The sequence below is a fragment of the Neovison vison genome, chromosome 12, assembly GCF_020171115.1.
Source record: "Neovison vison isolate M4711 chromosome 12, ASM_NN_V1, whole genome shotgun sequence".
Taxonomy (NCBI): Eukaryota; Metazoa; Chordata; class Mammalia; order Carnivora; family Mustelidae; genus Neogale; species Neogale vison.
In genome coordinates this window covers 103,776,135-103,800,362 of record NC_058102.1, presented here as the reverse complement: position 1 = coordinate 103,800,362, position 24,228 = coordinate 103,776,135, and the positions used below count along the sequence as shown (strand labels likewise).

Here is a 24,228-nt window from a genome sequence, read left to right as displayed (position 1 = left end):
TGTAACTGCTTACTCTTAGGAACACTTTAAGGCAGGGGATCTTCAAGTGGCGGACTCGGTCGGATACCTAGAAATAGGATGAATGACCTTAGCCAGGGCCTCTCAGGACAGCATTATTTTTCTTCTGCTATCCATCTGATAATTTTTTAATCCCTGGAGTTTCTTTACCTCATTGTCCCACTGGATCCCAAGGAAACGAAACACCGGGAGCCCTTTAATTGTAATTTTTTTAATCTTGTGTCCTTGCTTGCATGGACAGGAAAATCTGCAAAATCCAGTGGCTAGCATAAGATGACATGTCTTTGATGTGAGTGGTATGAAGATAATGTTAGGCCTCTGTAAGGATATGGAGAGGGGAGCTGTGGAGGTACTAAGGGAGGGGAAGGGGGGAAAGCAGTAGGTGGGCGCTGATTACAGGTTCACCATCAGCCAGTCCAGCAGCTGCAGTCGTGTAACATTTCCCACCGCCTCATCCAGCTGTCGCTCCTTCTCATAGCGCAGCACTGACTGCAGGACCTCACCTACGCTGCGTCCTTTGTCCACAGCAGCAGCCGAGAGCTGAAGTAGCTGTGGAAAGGAAAGAAAAGTAGTAGTAGAGGGGCAGAGCTTCCTGGAGCAGACGAGAAAGGGCCTGCCAAGGCTAGAACAAAGAGGCTGGGCAGACCGTGGAAAACAGCAGTGATGCTAAGACGACCTCCATAACTGGAAAGTGTGCAGCCTGTCAGACAGAAGAGAGTACTATCATCCTTAAAGAAGGGATGTTAGCATCCACCTGGCCATCATAGGGAACATACAATTTCCCATTAAGACTAAATCTTTCTGCTTCCAGTGGGTGTTTGGTCAATGGTGGTCCCGTTTTCTAAGAATTCTAAAGTTCTTAAGTTCACTGTAATGTCACAAAACAGTCTCCGTCATCGTCCCAAAGCCAGACAAGGGCGGGGGGAAATAGCCAGAGGACAAATGCATGTGGTGCTTTCCAGGCCCCACAGAACAGACAGACTAGAATGCTAGAGCAGGAAAGCAGCTCAGAGATCCATTCAGGCCCTGGAAGGTGCAGCCCAGAAAGGTGAGAGACTTGTCAGTAATATAGTGCTAGAAATTAGCAGAAGCAACATGCATGCCCAGGTCTGGGAACCCTATGTTTAGCTCTCGCGCCAAGCTCTAAATGGGAAAAATGAGCCAAAGCAAACATTCTAGCCATATGAATACAGTACACTGGCGTTCTTCTAGGTAACCAGATTTTTAAAAAAATATTTATTTGTCAGAGAGAGAGGAGCGAGAGCGAGCACAGGCAGACAGAGAGGCAGGCAGAGGAAGGAGAAGCAGGCTCTCTGCCAAGCAAGGAGCCTGATGTGGGACTCGATCCTAGGACACTGGGATCATGACCCGAGCCCAAGGCAGCTGCATAACCAACTGAGCCACCCAGCCACCCAGTAACCAGATTTTTATTTTGTGTATTCTGCACCTGACTCTCGGAGACTGAAAAGGAAAACAAACAGGCCAAATATTAGGAGCTTTTCCAAAAGGGATGTTTCCATGAGAAAGACTGAAAGTACATATGGATGTTCTTAAAACAAATGGAAGGACGAAGTCTGAAGAAAGAAAGATAAAAGAAGAACCAAATGAATATTTTAGAACTAAAAACCACAAAATCCAAATGGACTAAATAGAATGAAGATAAGAGAGGAAAGTCAGTGGTCAGTGAACTTAAAGACCGATTTGTAGAGAAAAACCACCACCACCACCACCACACTGAGCAACATGAGTGATTAAACTTTCTTCAGTTAAACCTCTTTGAAAAAATAAGAGCTCAGGGGCCTGTGACAGAATACCAAAGGTCTTACATTTATGTCATTAGAATCCCACGAGAGGAGAAAAGGGTGGTGCAGAAAAAAATCTTAAAGAAATAATGGATGAATGTTTCTCCAGTTTGCCAAAATATATAACTGACAAATTCAAAGAGCTCAGTAAGCCTAAAATAAGATAAACTCAAAGAAATCCACTTTAGCACCTGTCATAATTAAATTGCTAAAAATTAAAGAAAAAAATATGAAAGCAGCCAGAGAAAACACTGCATTATTTATAAGAGAACAATTCAAATAACAGCAGATTCCTGATCAGAAACCACAGAAATCAGAAGGAAATGACACACCACTCTGAAGCACTAAAAAGAACTGCCAAATCAGAATTCTACATAAAAAATTCTACTTCAAGAATAAGGTCCAAAAGAATGTTCAGATTAAAGAAAACTTAAAATGTGTTCTAATTATTTAGATGGAAGGAAAATGATGTTAGAAGGAAGCTGGGAACATCAGGAATGAATGAAAAACATCAGGAACAGTAAAAATCTCATTATAAATAAGCTATTTTTTTTTTTTAGTTCTTTAAAATATAGGCATACCTTGAAGATACTGTGGGTTGAGTTCAAGACCACACAATTAAGTGATATCACAATAAGGTGAGTCAAATGTTTTGGTTTCCCAGTTCATACAAAAGTTATGTTTACACTATTAAGTGTGCAACAGCATATGTCTAAAAAATGACGTACATAAAATATTTAAAAATATTTTATTGCTAAAATATGCCAACCATCATCTGAGTGTCCAGTGAGTTTTAATCACTGATTACAGATAACCATAACAAATATAATAATGAAAATTTTTGAAATATCGTGAGAATTACCCAAATTGACACAGAGACATGGAGTGAACAAATGCTGTTGGAAAAATGGTGCCAACAGACGCTCTTGACATAGGGTTGCCACAAAACTTCAAATTTGTAAAGAACACAATATGTGCAAAGCACAATAAAGTGAAGTGAAATAAAATGAGGTAAGACTGTATGCTTTATAGTTAAGAGCAAAAATAATATTGTCCAAGGATGTTTTCAATATATGTAAGGTTATATAAAATAACCACGATGTAAGGGGGAAGGTAAAGAGGCCTATGTATTAGTAAGATTTTAGCACCACCATTTAAGTGTTAACTATTGATTCTATGTAGACTCTGGAAAGTTCAGAGTGTATACTGTAATCCCTAGAGAAACAACATAGAGTAAAAAACATGATAAATTAAAACGGAATAGTAAAAAATTTTTTTAAAATAATCTAAAAGAAGGTAACAAATAGGGGAAAAGGAAACACATTAGAGAGAGCAGTGGACCCAAATCCAAACATATCAATAATTAGGCTAAAATGTAAATGGTATAAACACACCAGCTGTCAGAATGGATTAAAAAAAAATGACCCAACTATATGTTACCTACAAAAAAACTCTCTTCAAATGATACATGTAAGTTAAAAGATAATAAAAAAAATTTATATCATTGGAACACTAATCAAAAGAAAGCTGGAACCTCAACTTTTATGGCCAATTGATGTTTTATAAAGGGAAGGAGAATTCGAAGGGCCAGATATCCAATTGTCTTTCCAACAAATGATGCTGAGACAACTGCATATCCATATGCAAAAAATGAACTTAGATGCCTACCTAGTTATACACAAAAATGAACTCAAAATGGATCATAGACCTAAACATAAAAGCTGCAATTATCAAACATTTAGAAGAAACCAAAAGAGAAAATCTTCATGGCATCGGGTTAGGTCAGGGTTTCTTAATCTTGTACTATGTACCTTGTGGGCCAAGTCATTCTTTGTTGCCGGTTGTCCTGAGCATTCTAGGATGCTTAGTGGCATTCCTGGCCTCTAGCAACTCCCTTTAGTGTTGATACAACAAAATATGTCTCCAGACATAGCCACATGTCCCCTGAAGGCAAAACTGCCTCCAGTTGAAAACCACTGGGTTAGGTAAGAATTTATTGGATATAACATCAAAAATACAAGCAATAAAGGCAAAAAATGATAAAGTATATTTTTATCATTAAAAACTTCTGCTCTTCAAAAGACTCCATTGAATAAAAAGGCAAACCAGATAAAAAACCAAATACCAAATAAAAGGACAAAGAGGAAATGTGTGCAAATCCTATATACCTGATAAAGGCCTTGCATCCTGAATATATAAGGAATTCTCTTTTCCTTAATTCCTTAATAGGATTATTTTTTCAGGATATATGAGGAGCTCTTATAACTTGATAAGAAGAAGAAAGCAACCTAGTCAAAATATGGACAAAAGATGTGCACAGACAACTCACCAAAGAGTACACCAAAGAGTATCTATGAATGGGGGCACCTGCCTCTGCCTTCAGCTCAGGTCATGATCTCAGGGTCCTGGGATCGAGTCCCGCATCAGGCTTGCTGCTCAGCAGGGAGCCTGCTTACCCCTCTCTGTCTGCCTCTCTGCCTACTTGTGATCTTTCTCTCTGTCAAATAAATAAAATCTAAAAAAAACCCCACAAAACAGAAAAAGAGTATCTATGAATGGCTAATGAGCACACAAAATGATGTTCAACCTTCTTAAGTCATTTTAATGTCTATCAAATTAAATCTACAGTGAGATACCATTATATAACAACTATAACAACAAAATAATGTTGATGAGAATGTAGAGAAACTTAAGTCCATATAAATTGCTAGTGACCTTCAGATATAGCAACCCCACTCCTTGTTAGCCAAGAGAAATGAGAACATATGTCTGCACAAAGACTTGTATGTGAATACTCATAGGAGCATTATTCATAAGAGCAAAGGACTAAAAACAATCCAAATGCCCATTAGCTAGTGAATGGATAAACAAAACACAGTATATCCATTTCATCAAATATTATTCAGCAATAAAAAGGAGTGAACTGATACATACTACAACATGGGTTAACCTCAAAAACATTATGCTAAGTGTGAAGAGCTAGATGTAAAAGAGCCACATTTTATTTTATTTATTTTATGGCTCCATTATATAAAATGACAGAGAGGTAAATCTATAATGATAGAAAACAGGTAAATGGTCACTTGTGGCTGGGGGTTAGAAACAGAAATGTACCCTAGAAAGTTTTGACATAGAGAAATAAGGAGTCCTTAGTCTTATCAGATATTAAAACACATTATGGAATAACAGTAATTAAAACAAGATGCTATTAAAATAGTAAGAGTAGATAATTCAATGGAACAGAACAGAAAGTTGAAGAAAATAACCAAAGACAGGTAGCTATCTGGAAAAAAATAAATGTTTGCATCCCTACCTCACATCTTGTATAAAAATGAATTGAAAATGGATCAAAGTCTTAACTATTTTTTTTATTTTTAAAAAGATTTTATTTATTTATTTGACAGACAGATCATAAGTAGGCAGAGAGGCAGGCAGAGAGAGGGGGGAAGCAGGCTCCCCACAGAGCAGAAAGCCCAATGCGGGGCTCAATCCCAGGACCCTGAGATTATGACCTGAGCCGAAGGCAGAGGCTTAACCCACTGAGCCACCCAGGTGCCCCAAGTCTTAAATATTTTTTTTTAAAAATCACAAAAGTACTAGAAGAAAACATGAATAAGTTTTGTTAATATGTTGTAGTGTAGAATATTTTCTTCAACTATGACATAAAATCCAGGAAAAAACTTGAAAAATTAGATTTGACTACATAAACATTTTTTTTTAAATTTTATTTATTTGACAGACAGAGATCACAAGTAGGCAGAGAGGCAGGCAGAGAGAGAGAGAGAGGAGGAAGCAGGCTCCCTGCCGATTGAGTTCTGGGACTCAATCCCAGAACCCTGAGATCATGACCTGAGCTGAAGGCAGAGGCTTAACCCACTGAGCCACCCAGGCGCCCCTTACATAAACATTTTTAGAATTCTATATAGCCAAAACAAAAATACAAGTGACAAAAATTGTGCTTAATATCATAAAGACTAATTTTCTTACATATATAAAACTCTCACAGATCAATAAGGAAAAGACTAGCAATCTAGTAGAAAAATGGGCAGAGGTTATGATCATCCATGAACAAGGACATTCAACTGGTTCTTAAAATATAAAAAGATCTTTATCCTCATTCCTAGTAAGACAAGTGCAAAGCGAGGCAACATTCAGCAAAGATGAAAAGTCTGGCACAGACATTTGGATAAAACATGGGAAATGGGAAATCTCATAATTTTTTAAAAAGATTTTATTGATTTATTTGGCAGACAGAGTACAAGCACCGGGAGCAGGCAGAGGGAGAGGGAGAAGCAGGCTCCCTGCTGAGCAAGAAGCCAGCCGTGCAGCTCAATCTCAGGACTCTTGGGATCATGACCCGAGTCGAAGGCAGACGCTTAACTAACTGAACCACCCAGGCACCGCTTTCATATTGTTTTAAAGGTATGAAAATTGGTGCAAGTTCTATGGAAGGCAATCTAGATATATATCTAATATACGAATACATTTTTCATTGACATTTAAAATTCTTTTCCTAGGTGTTTAACACATCCAGAGATGTTTGAATCTGTGCATTCAGCACTGCTTTTGGACAAAATATTAGCCACTGAAATGTCCATACAGAGGTTAAATACAGTATCTTCATAGAGTTATATGTAGCCACTAAAAAATGTGGCAGGGAGCCCTGGTGGCTCAGTCAGTTAAGCATTTGCTTTCCGCTCAGGTCATGATCCCCGGGTCCTGGAATAGAGTCCCACATTGGGTTCCCTGCTCATAGGGGAGTCTGCTTCTCCCTCTGACCCTGCTCCCTCTCTACTAATTGTACACTCTCTCTTTCTCAAATAAAAAGTAAAATCTTAAAAAAAAAAGAATGTGGCAGCTAAATATGTTGCAGAACAGAATATATATATAGTAGTAACATTTGTGCCTTAAAGAAAAAAAAAATATACCTGTAAGTATTTGCTTGTGCATGCATATGTATTTCTAGAGGGATAAAGAAGAAATTGATCAGAAAGGTAGGGAGGGAAATGAGAGGGGAGATACGGATAGAAAAAAAGCTTTCATTTTCCCTGTGCCTTTGGATTTAGGACTATGCATATATTATCTATTCAAACATGGACACCAATTTGTTTAAAGGAATTGGGTTCATGGGCATTCCAGCATTACTATCTCAGCACGAGAGTATTTCCATATATTAATTAAATCTCTTTCCAAAAAAAAATCTCAAATTATTCTTAGGTAGTTTCTTTGATGTATACGTCACCCAACTTTTATTAAAAACACACTGATATTCAATGCAAATCTACTCATTGGTTGACATTTGGATGTGCTGTTACCTATCTTTTCTATTCTTTTAGATGTTCATCTTTACCTTTACAGTGGGCAGAGATGTGTGTGTGTGTGTGTGTGTGTATAAATCAAGTATATTGTCTTCATTTTGGATAAGTATATTATAGACATTCTAATTCAAAATAATATAAAACAGAATGTTTTATGTATATTATGTATGCTGGGTTTGACTGAAAAGATGGATATAGAACAAAAATATATTCATGCATTATACACATGGAACCTACGCTCCTTTTTAGATTTTTTTTCATCAGCTTTTGTGAAAATAGCCCCCTCTGTTAATTGTTATATACCAAACTAGTTGCTTTACAGACTGGGAAACTATAACAAGTCAGAACTTACCAAGAACTCAGGGATGTATCTCAGATCGGAACCCCATGTTCTGTGCTCTAGCCCAAACTTAAATGTGCACACATATGACCGGGGGATTTTGCTAAAATTGAGTTTCTAGTTCAGTAGGGCAGGAGTAGAGCTTGGGATTCTGTACTTGTAACAAGCTTCCAGGCGATGCCAGTGATGTTGGTCCACAGACCCACTTTGTTAGCAAGTCTCTAAATCATACAGTTTCTTGTTTAGTAAAGTCTTATCTGGATATTTTACAATCCTGTGTCTTCCCAGGCATCAGATAAACCAAGTAACCCAGTTATAAGGATTACTAATACCACTTACTAAACAGAGAAAAATCTCTTCTTCTACATCCCCTGGTTTCTATGAGGATGAATTACTTTCTCATAATGATAATAATTTTTATATTTCCTGTGCCTGCTTACTACCTATTTGGTGCTATTCCACTTCTCTCAACTGAGATTAAATTATAAAGTCCTAAAAGTGTGTCGTGTGTGTGTGTGTGTGTGTGCGTGCGTGTTTTAGAGATATTTGTTTCTTAATTCCTCTACATTACCCTGAAGCAGCTACTTACATAAATACTCATGTTTTCCAGTCTCAGAATTTCCTTTCAGAGGAGGACTCAGAATGACAGCATAAAAGGATCCTGAACTCATCTCCTCCACAAACACAACAAATCTACAGCTACATATAGAATAATTCCCTCTGAAAAGGACCTAAAAACGAACTAAACAGTGCTTCCAGAGAGCGAATTAAAGAGGGAGAACAAAAGAGCCACATCAAGATGGGTAGAGGAAACAGAGATATGGTCTAGTAATAAAACCAACCCTAGGACAGTGACCTACAATTAGGAGGAATCTCAAAAATGGACCTTGTCCCTCAGGAATGAGAGGGTCCATGCCCCATATCAGGCACCTCAACCCTTAGAACTGCACCAGAAAAATAAGCCAATAAAGTGTCTGGTCTTAAAAACCAGGTTTTACCGGGTTTACTTCCAGGAGAGCCAAAAGGCTATAGGGAATGAAAAATCTTTTAAAGGGTTTGCACACAAACCCACTTGGCCTGGAACCCAGCAAAAAAGCAACAGTTTGAAAGGGTCCTGGACTACATGCAGAGGAGACTCACTTCCTCATCCTCTAGGGAGGCAGAAACCTTCTGGTACTCTCTGGGGATGAAGGCACTGGCAGAGGCTGTTTTTGTGTTTTCCTTCTGCTTTGTTGGTGCCGGGACTGGTGGATGCCATTCTCACACCACCTCCTAGCCTATTGCTCCAGTGGAAGCACCCTGTTTCTGCACACTGAAGCCACAGCTCACCAAGCCACAGCTAGTGGGCAGGCACAAACCACACAGGGGATGCTCTTTGAGAGCCTGGCTCTGGGGACCAAAGGGGACTGCATTTCTGAGTCCTATGGGTCTGAAATAATCAAATAAGCTACCGTCCCATGGCACTGCATAGAGAGCAGACTAAAACACATCTCCTTCATGAGGAAAAGGCCTATATTCTTGTCCTGGAACTTCAGTCTGAGGGTCAGGCTTCAGGTCTGCCATACACCCAGAGGTTACAGGCACCCCAAGGTACATGGGCACGGAGACATCATATTTGCACAGTCCCTTGGCCTTGCCACAGTCTGTTGATACCTCCTTAAAAGGAGCATATGCACATGTCTAAATACATGATTTCTGCAAGTGTGCCCAGCAACACCTCCAGATCTCCTAGTCTGGAAGTCATCAGGGATTGCAACTGTGGATCAACAAGATTGTATGTATTTACATATCTTAAACGTTGTTGCCTGAAAGGAAACAAAAGGGAAAATGATTTTGGGGACTTCATCAAGATCAAAAGCTTCGGCATATCAAAGGAAATAGTCAACAAAACAAAGAGGCAACCCATGGAATGGGAGAAGATATTTGCAAATGACAGTACAGACAAAAGGTTGATATCCAGGATCTATAAAGAACTCCTCAAACTCAACACACACAAAACAGATAATCATGTCAAAAAATGGACAGAAGATATGAACAGACACTTCTCCAATGAAGACATACAAAGGGCTATCAGACACATGAAAAAATGTTCATCATCACTAGCCATCAAGGAGATTAAAATCAAAACCACATTGAGATACCACCTTACACCAGTTAGAATGGCCAAAATTAACAAGACAGTAAACAACATGTGTTGGAGCGCATGTGGAGAAAGGGGAACCCTCTTACTCTGTTGGTAGGAATGCAATTTGGTGCAGCCACTGTGGAAAACAGTGTGGAGATTCCTTAAGAAATTAAAAATAGAGCTTCCCTATGGCCCTGGAATTGCACTACTGGGTATTTACCCCAAAGATACAGATGAAGTGAAAAGAAGGGCCATATGTACCCCAATGTTCATAGCAGCAATGGCCATGGTCGCCAAACTGTGGAAAGAACCAAGATGCCCTTCAACGGACGAATGGATAAGGAAGATGTGGTCCATATACACTATGGAGTATTATGCCTCCATCAGAAAGGATGAATACCCAACTTTTGTAGCAACATAGATGGGACTGGAGGAGATTATGCTGAGTGAAATAAGTCAAGCAGAGAGAGTCAATTATCATATGGTTTCACTTATTTATGGAGCATAAGGAATAACATGGAGGACACGGGGAGGTGGAGAGGAGAAGGAAGTTGGGGGAAATTAGAGGGGAGATGAACCATGAGAGACTATGGACTCTGAAAAATAATCTGAGGGTTTTGAAAAGGCAGGGAGTGGGAGGTTGGGTGAGCCTGGGGTGGGTATTTTGGAGGGCACGTATTGCACAGAGCACTGGGTGTGGTGCATAAACAATGAATTCTGGTACACTGAAAAGAAATTTAAAAAATAAAAAAATTATGAAAAAAAAAGTTGTTGCCTGAGGATCTGGCTTACAATTACCTTGAAACTAGGTACTGTCTGAGATCCCTCCCTTTGAAAGGCTGAAAGATCTTGGCATACATTCAACAACTGGGATCTGTTAAGAACAAATCAAGCTACAAATCAAAACCACAATGAGATACCACCTCATACCAGTCAGAATGGCTAAAATTAACAACTCAGGAAACAACAGATATTGGCAAAGACGTGGAGAAAGGGGAACGCTCTTACACTGTTGGTGGGAATGCAAACTGGTACAGCCACTCTGGAAAACAGTATGGAGTTTCCTCAAAAAAGTTAAAAAAAAAAAAAGTTAAAAATAGAATTACCCTAGGACCCAGCAATTGCACTACTAGGTATTTATCCAAAGGATATAAACCATGATTTGAAGGGGCACAAACACCTCAATGTTTATAGAAGCAATGTCCACAATAGCCAAAATATGGAAAGAGCCCTGATGTCCATTAAGAGATGAATGGATAAAGAAGATGTAATATATATATATATATATATATATATATATATACAACGGAATACTATGCAGCCATAAGAAACCGAAACCTTGCCATTTGCAACGACGTGGATGGAACTAAAGGGTACTATACTAAGTGAAATAAGTCAGAGAAAGACAATTATCATATGATCTCTCTGGATATGAGGAATCTGAGGGCCAGGGAGGGGGGTTTTAAGGGGAGGGAGGGAAAAATGAAACAAGATGGGATTAGGAGGGAGACAAATCATAAGAGACTGTTAATCTCAGGAAACAAACTGAGGGTCGCTGGAATGGAGGGGAGTGCGAGGGATGGGGTGGCTGGGTGATCGACACTGGGGAGGGTATGTGCTATGGTGAGTGCTGTGAATTGTGGAAGACTGATGATTCACAGACCTGTACCCCTGGGACAAATAACACATTATATGTTAATAAACAAAATAAATAAATAAATAGAAGAACAAAATATTGCCATTTGCAATGACGTGGATGGAGCTAGAGAGTATTATGCTAAGTGAAATAAGTAAGTCAGGGAAAGAAAAATACCATATGATTTCACTCATATGTTAAATTTAAAAAACAAAACAGATGAACATAGGGGAAATGAAGGAAAAATAAGATAAACACAGCGAGAGAGAAAAACCCTAAGAGACTCTTAACTATAGAGAACAAACTGAGGGTTGCTGGAGGGGAAGTGGGTGAGGGGATGGGCTAACTGGGTGATGGGCATTAACGTTGGCACTTGAAGTAATGAGCACTGGGTATTATATGTAATTGATTAATCACTGAATTCTACTTCTGAAACTAAGAGTAATACAGTATAATTGATTAAATTGAAGTCAAATTAAAAAATTTAAAAAAAAAGAACACCACTAAGGTCGGAGAAGCAACCAAAAGCTAGGGCACAGTTAAACAATAAGGTTCATCTCCTTCAACTCTGGGAAAGATAGCTGTTTTACCTAATACCTATAAAACAAACACAGATACCTATAGAGTCACACAAAATGAAAAGACAGAGGAATATGTTCTGAATGAAAGAATAAAAACAAAATACTAGAAAGAGGCCATAGTGAAATGGAGATAAGTAATCTACCTGATAAAGAGTATAAAGTAACTGTCATAAAGATGCTCACTGAACTCAGGAGAAGAATGAATAAATACAGTGAGAACTTCAACTAAGAGAGGGAAAACATAAGAAAGTACCAGACAAAAGTCATAGAGTGGAAGAATTCAACAGTTAAGCTGAAAAATACACTTGAGGGATTCAAGAGAAGATTAGGTGAAACTGAACAGGTCAGTAATCCAGAATACAGAACTGGAAAGGACCCAATCAGAGCAGCAAAAAGAAAAATGAATTTTAAAAAGTAAGGATACCTTAAGAGACCTGCAGGACAGCATCAAGCAGAATAACATCTTCATTATAAGGGTCCCAGAAGAAGAGGAGAGAGAAAAAAACAGAGAGAAAACTTATTTGAAAAAGGAACGGCTAAAAACTTTACTAACCTGGGGGAAGGAAACAGACATCCAGCTCCAGGAAGCAAGGGAAGTTTCATATAAAATGAATCCAAAGAGGGGCGCCTGGGTAGCTCAGTGGGTTAAAGCCTCTGCCTTCGGCTTAGGTCATGATCCCAGGGTCCTGGGATCAAGCCCCACATCAGGCTCACTGCTCAGCGGGGAGCCTGCTTCCCCCTTCCTCTCTCTGTCTACTTGTAATCTCTGTCTGTCAAATAAATAAATAAAATCTTTAAAAAAAAAAACAAAAAATAAAATGAATCCAAAGAGATAATTAAATTTATAATAAAATATCAAAACTTAAAGATAGAGAATATTAAAGCAGCAGAAAAAATTTTTTTTTCTCTTAGAAGAGAAAATAGAAGGGAGCCCCCACAAGACTATCAGATTTTTCAGCAAAAACTCAGCAGGCCAGAAGGGAACAGTATCATATATTCAAAGTGCTGGAGGAAAAATCTTCCAATTGAGAAGTGTCTACCTTGCAAGATTATCAAAACGGAAGGGGAGACAGTTTCCCAAAAAAGTAAAAACTATAAAAGTTCATTACTGCTAAACTAAATGATGATGAGCCTTATAGAATGAAAAGCCTTATAAGAAATGTTAAAGGAACTTCTTTAAGCCAAAAACAAAAGGAACTAACTAGTAACAAGAAAATACATGAAAGCAAAAATCTCACTGGTAAATGTAAGTGTAAGTAAAGGCAGCGGATTAACCACTTATAAAGCTAATATAAAGGTTAAAAGATGTCTTGAGGAACCTCCATACTGTTTTCCAGAATGGCTGTACCAGCTTGCATTCTTACCAATGGTGTAAGAGGGTGGAACATAAGGAACAGGGAGGAGGACCACAGGGGAAGGGAAGGAAAACTGAATGGGTAGAAATCAGAAAGGGAGACAAACCATGAAAGACTCTGGACTCTGGGAAACAGGGGAGGGGTCTGGGGTGGGGTAACCAAGTGATGGGTTGGGCAAGTGGGGTGATGAGCACTGGTGGTTATACCCAATTAGTGAATCATTGAACACTACATCAAAAATTAATGATGCTGGCAAACTGTGTGGGCAAACTGAACATAATAATAAAAAATAAGTCAAGACAGAGAAAGACAAATATTACATGATTTCACTTATATGTGGAACCTAAAAAACAAAACAAATGAAGAAATAAACAAACCAAAACCAAACAGACTCTTAAGGAGAACAAACTGGGGGTTGCCAGAGGGAAGAAGGTTGGAGGATGGGCAAAATTGGTGAAAGAGATTAAAAGGTACCAAGTAACAGTTATAAAGTCACAGAGATGAAAAGTCCAGCAGAGGGAATATAGTCAATAACACTATAATAACCTCATATGGTGAAATATGGGGACTACACTCATTACAGTGAGCAATGAGTAATGAACAGGATTGAAAAGTTACTACTTTGCACACCTGAAACTAATACATTGTGTGTGGACTGTATTCAATAATAATATATTTTTAAAATACTGTAACAAACAAATGGGCAGAAGATTGGAATAGATATTTTTTGAAAGAAGACAGATTGCCAACAGGCACATAAAAAGATGCTCAATATTACTAATTATCAGGAAAACACAAATCAAAACCACAATAAAATATCACCTCACACCTGTCAGAATGGCTATTATAAAAAAGGCAAGAAATAACAATGTTGGAGAAGATGTGGAGAAAAAGAAATCCTCATACACCGTTGGAGGAAATGTAAATTAGTGCAGCCACTATGGCAAATGATATGGGGATTCTTCAAAAAATTAAAAGTAGAACTACCATATGATCCAGCAATTCTACTTCTGGGTATTTATCTGTAGAATACAAAAACACAAATTTGAAAAGCTATATATATACTTCTATGTTGATTGCATCTTGTAGCAAAGACCCAGAAACAACCCCAGTGTCTTTTGATGGATAAATGGATAAAGAAGGTAAAGGCCCTGTGTGTGTGTGTGTGTGTTTAATGGAATACTCCTCAGCCATAAAAAGGAGAAAATTTTGCCAGTTGTGACAACTTGATGGTGTTATGCTAAATAAAGTAAGTCATATAGAGAAAGACAAATACTGTATGATTTTACTTATGTGATTCCACTTATGTGTGGAATCTAAAAAAACAAAAACAAATAAAACAAACAAAAAATTCCAAACTCATTCAGAAAACAGACTGGTGGTACCCAAAGGGAAACTGGGTTAAGGGTGTGTGAACAGCTGAACTGTGGGATGATGGGTGGTAACTCAACTTATGGTGATGATTATTTTACAGTAGATACAGATATCGAATTAAAATGTACACCTGAAACTGACATACAGGCATACTTGTTTTATTGTGTTTTGCTTTACCATACTTTGCAGATACTTTGTTTTTTTTTACAAAGTGAAGGTGCTTTTACAAAGCACCAAGTGAGTCTATTGGTGCTCTTTTTCCAACAGCATTTGCTCACTCTGGGTCCCTGTGTCATATTTTGAGAGTTCTTGCAATATTTCAAACATTTTCCTTCTTATTATATTTGCTGTAGTGATCTTGACTAGCAGTTATATTTACCAAGAACTCAGATGATGGTTAGCATTTTTAGCAATAAAGCATTTTTTAATTTAAGTATGCACTTATTTCTAAAGAAATAATGCTACTGCACACTTAATAGACTACAGTATGGTGTAAACGTAACTTTTTATATGCACTGGGAAACCAAAAAATTCACCTGACTTTGCTCTATTGCAGTGGTCTGGAACAGAACCCACAATGTCTTTGAGGTCTGCCTGTAAAGTTACATACCAATCTTACCAGACACATGCATGATTCTCTTCAGTAAGCTGTTCCAAGGCCTCATGGGGAGAAGCAAGGAGTTAGAAGGCACGCACTTACCTTTATCAGTAATAACAGAGATAAGTTGATTTCCCATCTGCCTTACTCTTTAGTCTTACTTTGCAATTGATTCAGAACTTAGAGTAAGGGGAAGAGGGATGTTATTTACTGAATCCTGTCAAATCCCCAAAACTTCCTAGACAACCAGCTGAGAGAGTAAGGACAAGTTTGGAAGGGTATAAGCCTAGATCCTTTACACTAACCTCCCGCCCCCTCAATACATTCCTGGGATGCCTCCTAGCAGCTCCTTCTCATTCTTAAGGCAATATGCTGTCCTATCCAAATTTCAGGCTGAGGTCCAGACCTTTATCTGACTCTTTTCCCAAGTCTCTTTGAGGTTTTTCATCTGTGCATTCCCACCACTGTATGCAGAAAAAAGGATCAGATTTGATTTACCACATATCATACACTTATGATAAATCAACAGCACATTTCATATATATACACATATATATGTATATATATACACACACTTTTCCTCTTTATCCCCTTTAATATGCCTCTTATTGGGAAAAATCCCATTTTACTTTATCCATTATCTCTGCCAGGAGGCATCTTCAAATTCTCACTATCCTCCTCCTACTCTTCTTATAGCCAACATCCCATGCAGAAAGAAAATAGAACTTAAAACCCCAATTAATCCTTAACAAATCTTCCCAAATCCCTCTGACTCTACCTCCTTACCTTCTCCTGGATTCCTTCGTCATCACCAGCAAAGTACAAAATAGGGACATTGAGTTCAGAGGCGGCGACCCACTGAAGTACGGCTTGGAGTTGCTTGTTCTGAACCGTATCACTTAGGCTCTGATTGCTGACAATCACTTTGGGTGCTGCATACCCTTCAGGGGGCTGTCCTGACATACCTCTCAATTCGTTATGGATAGCTTGATAGGCATTCTGCAGGACAGTCTCTGCTGTCCCTGTGCCCTTGACTGGTAAGCACTCATATAAACTATCTGGGAAGGCTGAAGTTGGCCTGCTTGCATCCCCAGACTTATCATCTCCCAGCTCTGCCAAGGGAGAGTCAAAGGATTTGGCAATAATGAGACATAACTTCATCACTGAGTCCATCAGATGTTCTACCATTTGCCCATTCATGTGGCCATCTAGCTGGCTAGCAACCATCTTGGTCAGCCCAGCAAAGGGACCACCAGCCTCATCACCTTCACTTAATTTGATGGGAGAAGGGGTTACAGGTCTTTCACTCTGGTGGCTACATTCTTCCTTAATTGGCTTTTCTGGCACCTTGGGTTCAGAGCTACGGTCACTCTTGAAAATGGTCTCACCAAGTAAATTCCGAATGAAGTTAAAGAAAACACTCATCAGATCTTTCTTTTCTGCTTCCTCTTGGTTACCTCCCGTTTGAGGAGACTTGGGGCTGGACTCATCAGAAACTACAGGGGACTTGTTGGCAGGCAAGTTGGTACTGCCAGCTGCTTCAATGAAGCTCTGTGCATCCATGCTTCCTCCCTGGGCCAGGTGGTATTGAATCAGAAGTAAGGCAGATACGATCAGGTCCTTGGCCCAGGAGTCTGAATCACACATAAAATTCTCAGGTTTCTCTTGGTGATGCACAGGGGGGCTGAGGCTGGAAGTATCCAAAGGATAGTCCAGAGGAATGTCTGGTACAGGCTTGTACTGTTTGTTGGGAGCTGCAAATGTTGCCCTTTGGAAACCTGGAGATCTTCCTTCTTTTTGCTGACTTTTACGCCAAAGTGTCAATCCTTCTTTGATAATGTGTTCACCCAGAGTTTCGACACAAGACTTCTCCTCAGGTTTGGATGCAGGACAGTACACTTTTTCCCTCAATTTACCTTCAGATTTCATGGCTGCAAAGTTTGCATTTTGGTTTTTAGGGTCACCCATTCCTTTCATGGAGACAAGGGAGTAACTCTCAGACCTGTCCTTAGTTTTCCTGACATTTTCAGGCGGTTTCTTTGCAAACATTACAGTGTATAGCTTACCAAGCATGGCATCCATGATATCTGTGGCCTTCTGGCTTCCGTGAGAGAACAGACTTCTTTTTACAGCTGAGACAAAGTCTGTATCAGTCATGAGGGTCCCTGTGACATTGTGGAGGTTCTTCATGAAGGAGTCAATAAGATCTGAGACGACCTCTTTTGCATGCTTGAGCAGTACCTTCTTTAGCAGAATGGTGGCAATGGTTGTGTCCTTCACGTGGATCTTCAGTGTCTTCATGATGGACACCATCATATCAGATACCACACTATTAGCATAGGTCATGATCCCTTGACTAACAGAAGCTGTAAAGTCATTAGGCCTTTCTTGTCCTCTGAACATCTTTCTCTCCCCAGGTAAGGACCTTCCACCCTCTTTGGCATCACCTGCATTACGAGATTCAAACACCTCCTTGTAGAAGAAAGACTTTCTAGAAGGAGGCTTATCATCTGCACCCTTGCTTTCCTTGGTGCTCTCCTTGATCTTCAGAGTGGTCTTATATTTCAAATTTGGGGGACTCTGTAATAATCCCAAGGCTCTGTCACCAGAGCCTGGAGCCTTATCTGAGGTAGCATTCTTGGAACATGCAGAGACAGTCTCATTCACCAGTTCTGATGCCACTGTACTCAAGCTTTTGTTGGGTGTGGGTTCATCTCCCACGTATAATGACTGATGGACACATTTGTTTTCAGAACCATCTATCCTCTCATTGATCTCCTTGCGGGCCATGGCTATGACTAGATTTGTGAGGCGATTAGCATAGAAAGAAACTTCATCTACTGAACTCCCATTGCCAAGTTGGACACTGGGGCCCTGGATGGGGTTCTCTCTGTGAGTCATCTCAAAATGCAATCTTCCTGGACTGCCCTTGTTGGTGGCATTGTAATAGTCCACAGAGAAACCCTTGCAGGGGTCTCCTAAGACACTCACTTCCCCACCTAAGGAGGATTCTCCTGGTTTGAACTTAACATCTTGGAATCCTGCTGTACTTTTTTCCAGGTCTCTGCGGAGCCAGCTGAGCACTCTGATAGGATCAGTTGAGGCTTCCTTAAAAATAGACAAGGATTCATCCGACTATAACAAAGTAAAGATATGGGACATTCAGGACAACCTCAAAGACTGGTTACAAAAACGGTCACCTTTCTCAAGCCTTAACTGCCGTATCATCACAATAAAAGTAACCAACATTTATTAGGTACTTAGTATGATATATCAGGCATTATTCCAAGTATTTTAAGGCTACTATCTCACTTAGCAGTATTCTTTTAAAAAAAAAAAGATTTTATTTGTATATTAGAGAGAGTGCATGAGTGAGGGGGAGGGGCAGAGGGAGGGGGAGGGGCAGAGGGAGAGGGAGAAGCAGACTCTCCTCAGAGCAGGGCTCCATCTCAGGACCCTGAGATCATGACCTGAGCTGAAGGCAGATGCTTAACTGCCTGAGCCACCCAGATGCCCCTCAGTTAACATTATTCTTACAGTAAACTTAAATGTTAGTGCTCTTATTATCCACATTGTACAGAAGAAGGAACTGAAGAAAGGAGAGATCACTTTAGTTACTTATCTGAGGTTATACAGCTAATCACTGATGGAGCAGGAGTTCCAACCCAGGCAGTCTGACTCTAGAGCCCATGCTCTCAGCCACTACACTATAGCGCTTTTAAAACATATACCCTTAAGGGGCACAAGGGTGCCTGGGTGGCTCAGTGGGTTAAGCCTCTGCTTTCGGCTCAAGTCGTGATCTCGGGGGCCTGGGATCAAGGCCTGCGTCGGGCCCTCTGCTCAGCGGGGAGCTTGCTTCTCCCTCCCTCTCTCTGCCTACTTGTGATCTCTGTATGTCAAATAAAAAAAAAATAAATGAAATCTTTAAAAAAAAAATACCCTTAAGATCTGACACTCATCTGCTATGTAGCAGAGTTAGCATTTGCACTGAATTTGCACTGAATCCAATTTTTCTTATCTTTATATTACTTGCTATTTTCCATGATTTATCTGTTTTTATTTAGATCTCTTATTAAAACTATAGTTTAAAAAAATTAGAGAATTCAAGGACAACTGTGCATCATTAATCACTTTGCTGGGCTATATAAGCCAGTCTTGATATGTTAAATGGCTTCCAATGAACTATATGATATCATTTAAGTGAACAATCAATTTTTAATTGAGGAGTTAATATCTGTGGACAATTTATTAGTTTTGAATGAATACAGATTCTTTAATGGACACTAGCTGTAATAAGCACATATACATATTTTTAGGTTCATATATTACAATCTATAGTTTTCACTTGAGCATAGACCAAAATAAGAAGTATGTGTCCTGTGGCTCAGTGGGTTAAAGCCTCTGCCTTCAGCTTAGGTCATGATCCCAGGGTCTTGGGATTGAACCCCGCATTGGGCTCTCTGCTCAGTGGGGAGCCTGCTTCCTCCTCCTCCTCCTCTCTCTCTGTCTGCCTGCCTCTCTGCCTACTTGTGATCTGTCAGTCAAATAAATAAATAATAATAAAAAAATCTTTAAAAAAAAGAAGTATGTGTCCTATTTGCTATCAAATGTAAAGGAACACTGTAATTATATTAGAGAAATGTCTATCTAGGAAAGACTACAAGTATTGCCCATTTTTAAAGAATAACTTTGCACTTTATTTATCAAGTGTCACATAAGTTACTAGCTACTATTTCTTTCTTTCTTTTTTTTTTTTAAGATTTTTTATTTATATGTCAGAGAGAGAGAGAGAGAGAGAAAGAAAGAGAGCACAAGCAGGGAGAATGGTAGAGGCAGAGGGAGAAGCAGGCTCCTCCCTGAGCAAGGAGCCTGATGTGGGACTTGGTCCTAGTACCCGGGGATCATGACCTGAGCTGAAGGGAGACACTTAACCAAGTGAGCCACCCAGGCATCCCTCCTAGCTACTATTTCTTACATACTTGTGTTTGCCAGGCACTGTGCTCCCGCTTTACATACATTATTTCACCTAGTCTGAGCCCCACCGTGAGTTTACTTTTATATATACGTGGAAGTCATTATTTCACCTTCTCTGAAAATGATCTTTTAACAGTTTTGGAAGTCTCTGCCAAGATGTCCAGCAGATCCACCTAACAGAGATAAATATTATCTGGAGGGAAGGGTACGAGGTGCATCTTTCCTTTGGCCTCAGAGGTGAATCCAAGGTGGCAACAGAACTTTGCATTCTGTTTTTTCAAGATTTTATGTATGTATGTTTGTATGTATGTATGTATGTATGTATGTATGTATTTGAAAGAGAGAGACAGAGATACCAAGAGAAAGCATGAGTGAAAAGGTGAGAGAGGAGGAGACTCCCTGCTGAGCAGGGTGCCCAATGTGGGGCTTGATCCCAGGACCCTAGGATCATGACCTGGACTGAAGGCAGCAGCTTAACCGACTAAGCCACCCAGCCATCTCCATTCTGTTTTTTCTAGTTTTAATTTTTCTCTGTACTAATTTTGCTTTTGATTTTCAATTTGGCTCCTTGATGGCCAATAACCATTAGTGACAGTGGTGAATAAGAATTTGGTTTTATTGTTTAATCATTTGGTGATCTCTTTTTTTTTTTTTTAAGATTTTATTTATTTATTTGAGAGAGAGAGACAGTGAGAGAGAGCATGAGCGAGGAGAAGGTCAGAGAGCGAAGCAGACTCCCCCATGGAGCTGGGAGCCTGATGTGGGACTCGATCCCGGGACTCCAGGATCACACCCTGAGCCGAAGGCAGTCGTCCAACCAACTGAGCCACCCAGGCGTCCCTGGTGATCTCTTTAATGGACTGATTGTTTATAGAGATCTATTCTCTGTTGGTTAAGAAACAATGGAAAATTTGTGTTGGTAGCTTTTTTTTTGTCCCTCTCAAGCTCAAAGTAATTAAGAATTTTGTGCCCACTTGGAAGCAGAAGAGTTCTTTGATTTCTGGACAGGTGAGTCTTGTGTTTCTGTTTACTTTTGATGCATGGCTGAAAGCTTATTATTTTTTATGGAGATTTAATTGACATAAAATATTGTGTTAGTTTCAGGTACACAATATAATGATTCAGTATTTGTATATATTGCAAAATGATCACAATAAGTCTCATTAACATCCCTCACCACACCATAGTTCAAAATTATTTTTTCTTATAATGAGAACTTTTAAGATCTACTCTCTTTGCAACTTTCAACTATATAATACAGTATTAACAACTATTGTTGCTATGCTGTACATCAAATTCCCAGGACTTATTTATCTTATAGTTTGAAGTTTATACCTTTTGAATCTTTAAACCCATTTAGCTTACTCTCACACCACACACCCCTGGCAACCACCTGTCTGTTCTTTGTATCTAGGAGTTTTGTTTTTTAAGAGTCTAAATGTAAGTGAGATCATACAGTATTTGTCTTTCTCGGACTTATTTCACTTAGCTTACACCCTTTAGGTCCATCCATGTTATTGCAAATGGCAAGATTTCCTTCTTTTTATGGTTGGATAATATTCTATTGTGCATATACCACGTTTTCTTTATTCATTCATCCATGGATGGGCACCTGGGTTGCTTCCAGGTCTTGGCTATCGTGTATAATGCTACAATGAACAGAGGCTGAAGTTACCACTTTGAAATAGTGGTTTTGTTTCTTTCAGATTTGCACTTGGAAGTGGAATTGATGGATCATGAGGTAATTATTGTTAATTTTAATTTCCTTATGTGATTGCAATTATAGTAAATGAGAGAATATGCACAAAATTTGTACTCCTATAGTGATGTACATAAGATACTTCTCATCTGCAGAACTTCTCTGCATTATCTCTAGGTTTTCTCTTTATTGATATTTGCATTTTGTTCATACTTTGTTTTCTTGGGTTTCTCCACGTGTTTCTTTTTGTTCTTTGAGCATCTTTAAGGCAATTTTTTTTGTTTATTTCTTTTTTTAGGAGATTATTTTCATTTTCTTTATTTATTTGAGAGGGAGAGAGAATGTGCGCGCAAGCAAGCAAGCATAAGTGGGGGGAGGGGCAGAGGAAGAGGGAGAAGCAGACCCCCTGCTGTGTGGGGAACCTGACATGGGGCTCAATCTGAGGACCCTGGGACCAGAACCTGAGCTGAAGGCAGATGCTTAACTAACTGAGACTACCTGGTGCCCCAAGTTTTTAGTCTTTGTCTAGTGGATCTGCCGGATCTGCCATCAGGTCTTTTTCAGACATAATTTCTGTTGATCTACTTTTTTCCTTTGAGTGAGCTATACTTTCCCATTTCTTTGTACATCTTGTGATTGTTGTTAAAAACTGGACATTTGAATCTAATGGCAGAAAGTTTAGAATTGAGGCTATAAACTATCAGTACTTGTCATTCAGAAAAGCACTAACTGTAAGCAGTAATGTCTTTCCATTTCCACATGATAGCAAGGGTTCTTCTGCTCCAGTACCTTAGTTTGAAGTCAACATATTTACCTACCATCCTCTTCTTCTTCACCCTTCTCTCTGTTAAAGATACTTTATGAAATTTTCTGTGACCTCTTCCCACTTTGATCTGTTCTTTAAATAACTACAGCAATTATGGTCAGAAAAGCTGTTTGGTATATTATCATGAACTTCTTATATTTGGGGTCTATCGGTTATTTAGAACTTTTCAATTATTTTTATATTTTCACACATATATTTTTTATTTTCCCAAATTAATAGTAAGGTCTGTGAGGGCAGAAATTTATTTTCTTTCTTTTTTATTTTATTTTATTTTTTTTAATATTTTGTTTATTTATTTGAGAGAAAAGTGAGAGACTGAGCAGTGGGGAGGGTCAGAGGGAGATGGAGAAGCAGGCCCCCGCAGCTGAGCAGAGAGCCCCCGATGTGGGGCTTGATCCCAGGACCCTGACATGACCTGAGTGGAAGGCAGATGCTCAACCGACTGAGCCACTCAGGCACCCCTCTTTCTTTTTATCTTTTCTTTTCTTTTTTTTTTTTTTTTTTTGCATCTCCCGGAGTGCTTCTTCCTTAATGAGAAATCATGACTTTTTTTGTTTATTTGATTTAGTATTGAAATTCATCTATCTTTTGTTTTTCTAAATGAAAGAACAGAGGTAAATAAAATATGTAATAAAAGCAGTTTTGTTTGGTACTAACTCTATAGTAACTCATATAATATATATAGTAACTCATATAATGAATTATTTGTTTCAGGGGTAGACTAAATTTTTAAATATCACATTATTTGCTATGGTTTCCATATTCTGACTGGACCCTGACTTACAATGCCTGATATTAAGTACTGAATAAATGTTTGTTGAATGATGACAACAGAATGATAAAGTTCTGAGAATTTTGAGGCATCCTACATTTCAAAATAGTTTCTATGAACTTTGTAGACATTTATTAGAAATCAAATCCCCTTCTATTTAAAATCTAAAAAAATTTACAGCTGTTAATATACAGGTTTTGCATTAATTATATTTCTTCTATGAAATTACCATATATAGGATGTTCTCCCCAAAACAATATGGTGAGAATTTTTTATTCTAGAGGAGTTCATGTTATTCCCGAAGAATTCTGAGTGAGTAGTGAGTAACTAAAAAGTAGTGGGTCAGAGAGATGAGTAGTGGTGGTGGAGTATTCCACTTATTCCTAAATCCGTCCCTATTTCTAAAGAAGTTCGACCTTACCATTTTCCAGTCCTGGGGCTGGCTGTCTCCAGGTGAATAGACATCAACTTTGCATACTCCATTTTGGCTTTGTAACCAGTCAACCCTTTCTGACATCTGGAGGTAGAAAAAAATGAGAAAGGGCCATCAAAGGACCACTTACATGAAATGAAGAAGTAAGACAAATGACTCGGGTGTGCCCAACAGGAGCAACGCTTTCAATAGAGACTTGTCCCATGAGCTATTACAATGCACGAACCTCTAGATCTCTCCATTCTCAGTTCTCAATTGCATGAAGATTTCTTAAATATTTGTATCTCTAATACTGAGGCCGGTGCCTGGTATATGCTAGAGGTACTTACTACAGATTTGTTCATGAATGAACCTATGTAGCCATGTCCTGCTCTATG

At 39.0% G+C, this 24,228-nt stretch overlaps 1 protein-coding gene across 1 annotated transcript; it reads right to left on the bottom strand.

Moving 5' to 3' along the window:
• Positions 1 to 411: 411 nt before the first annotated feature.
• On the bottom strand, positions 412 to 23,935 carry AKAP3 (A-kinase anchoring protein 3). Its single transcript, XM_044227788.1, has 3 exons — positions 23,840 to 23,935; positions 15,934 to 18,255; positions 412 to 567 (listed from the first exon to the last, which is right to left on the bottom strand). Exons 1-3 carry the CDS (start codon positions 23,933 to 23,935, stop codon positions 412 to 414), a joined length of 2,574 nt encoding a protein of 857 aa, XP_044083723.1.
• Between the last annotated feature and the right edge of the window lie 293 nt (positions 23,936 to 24,228).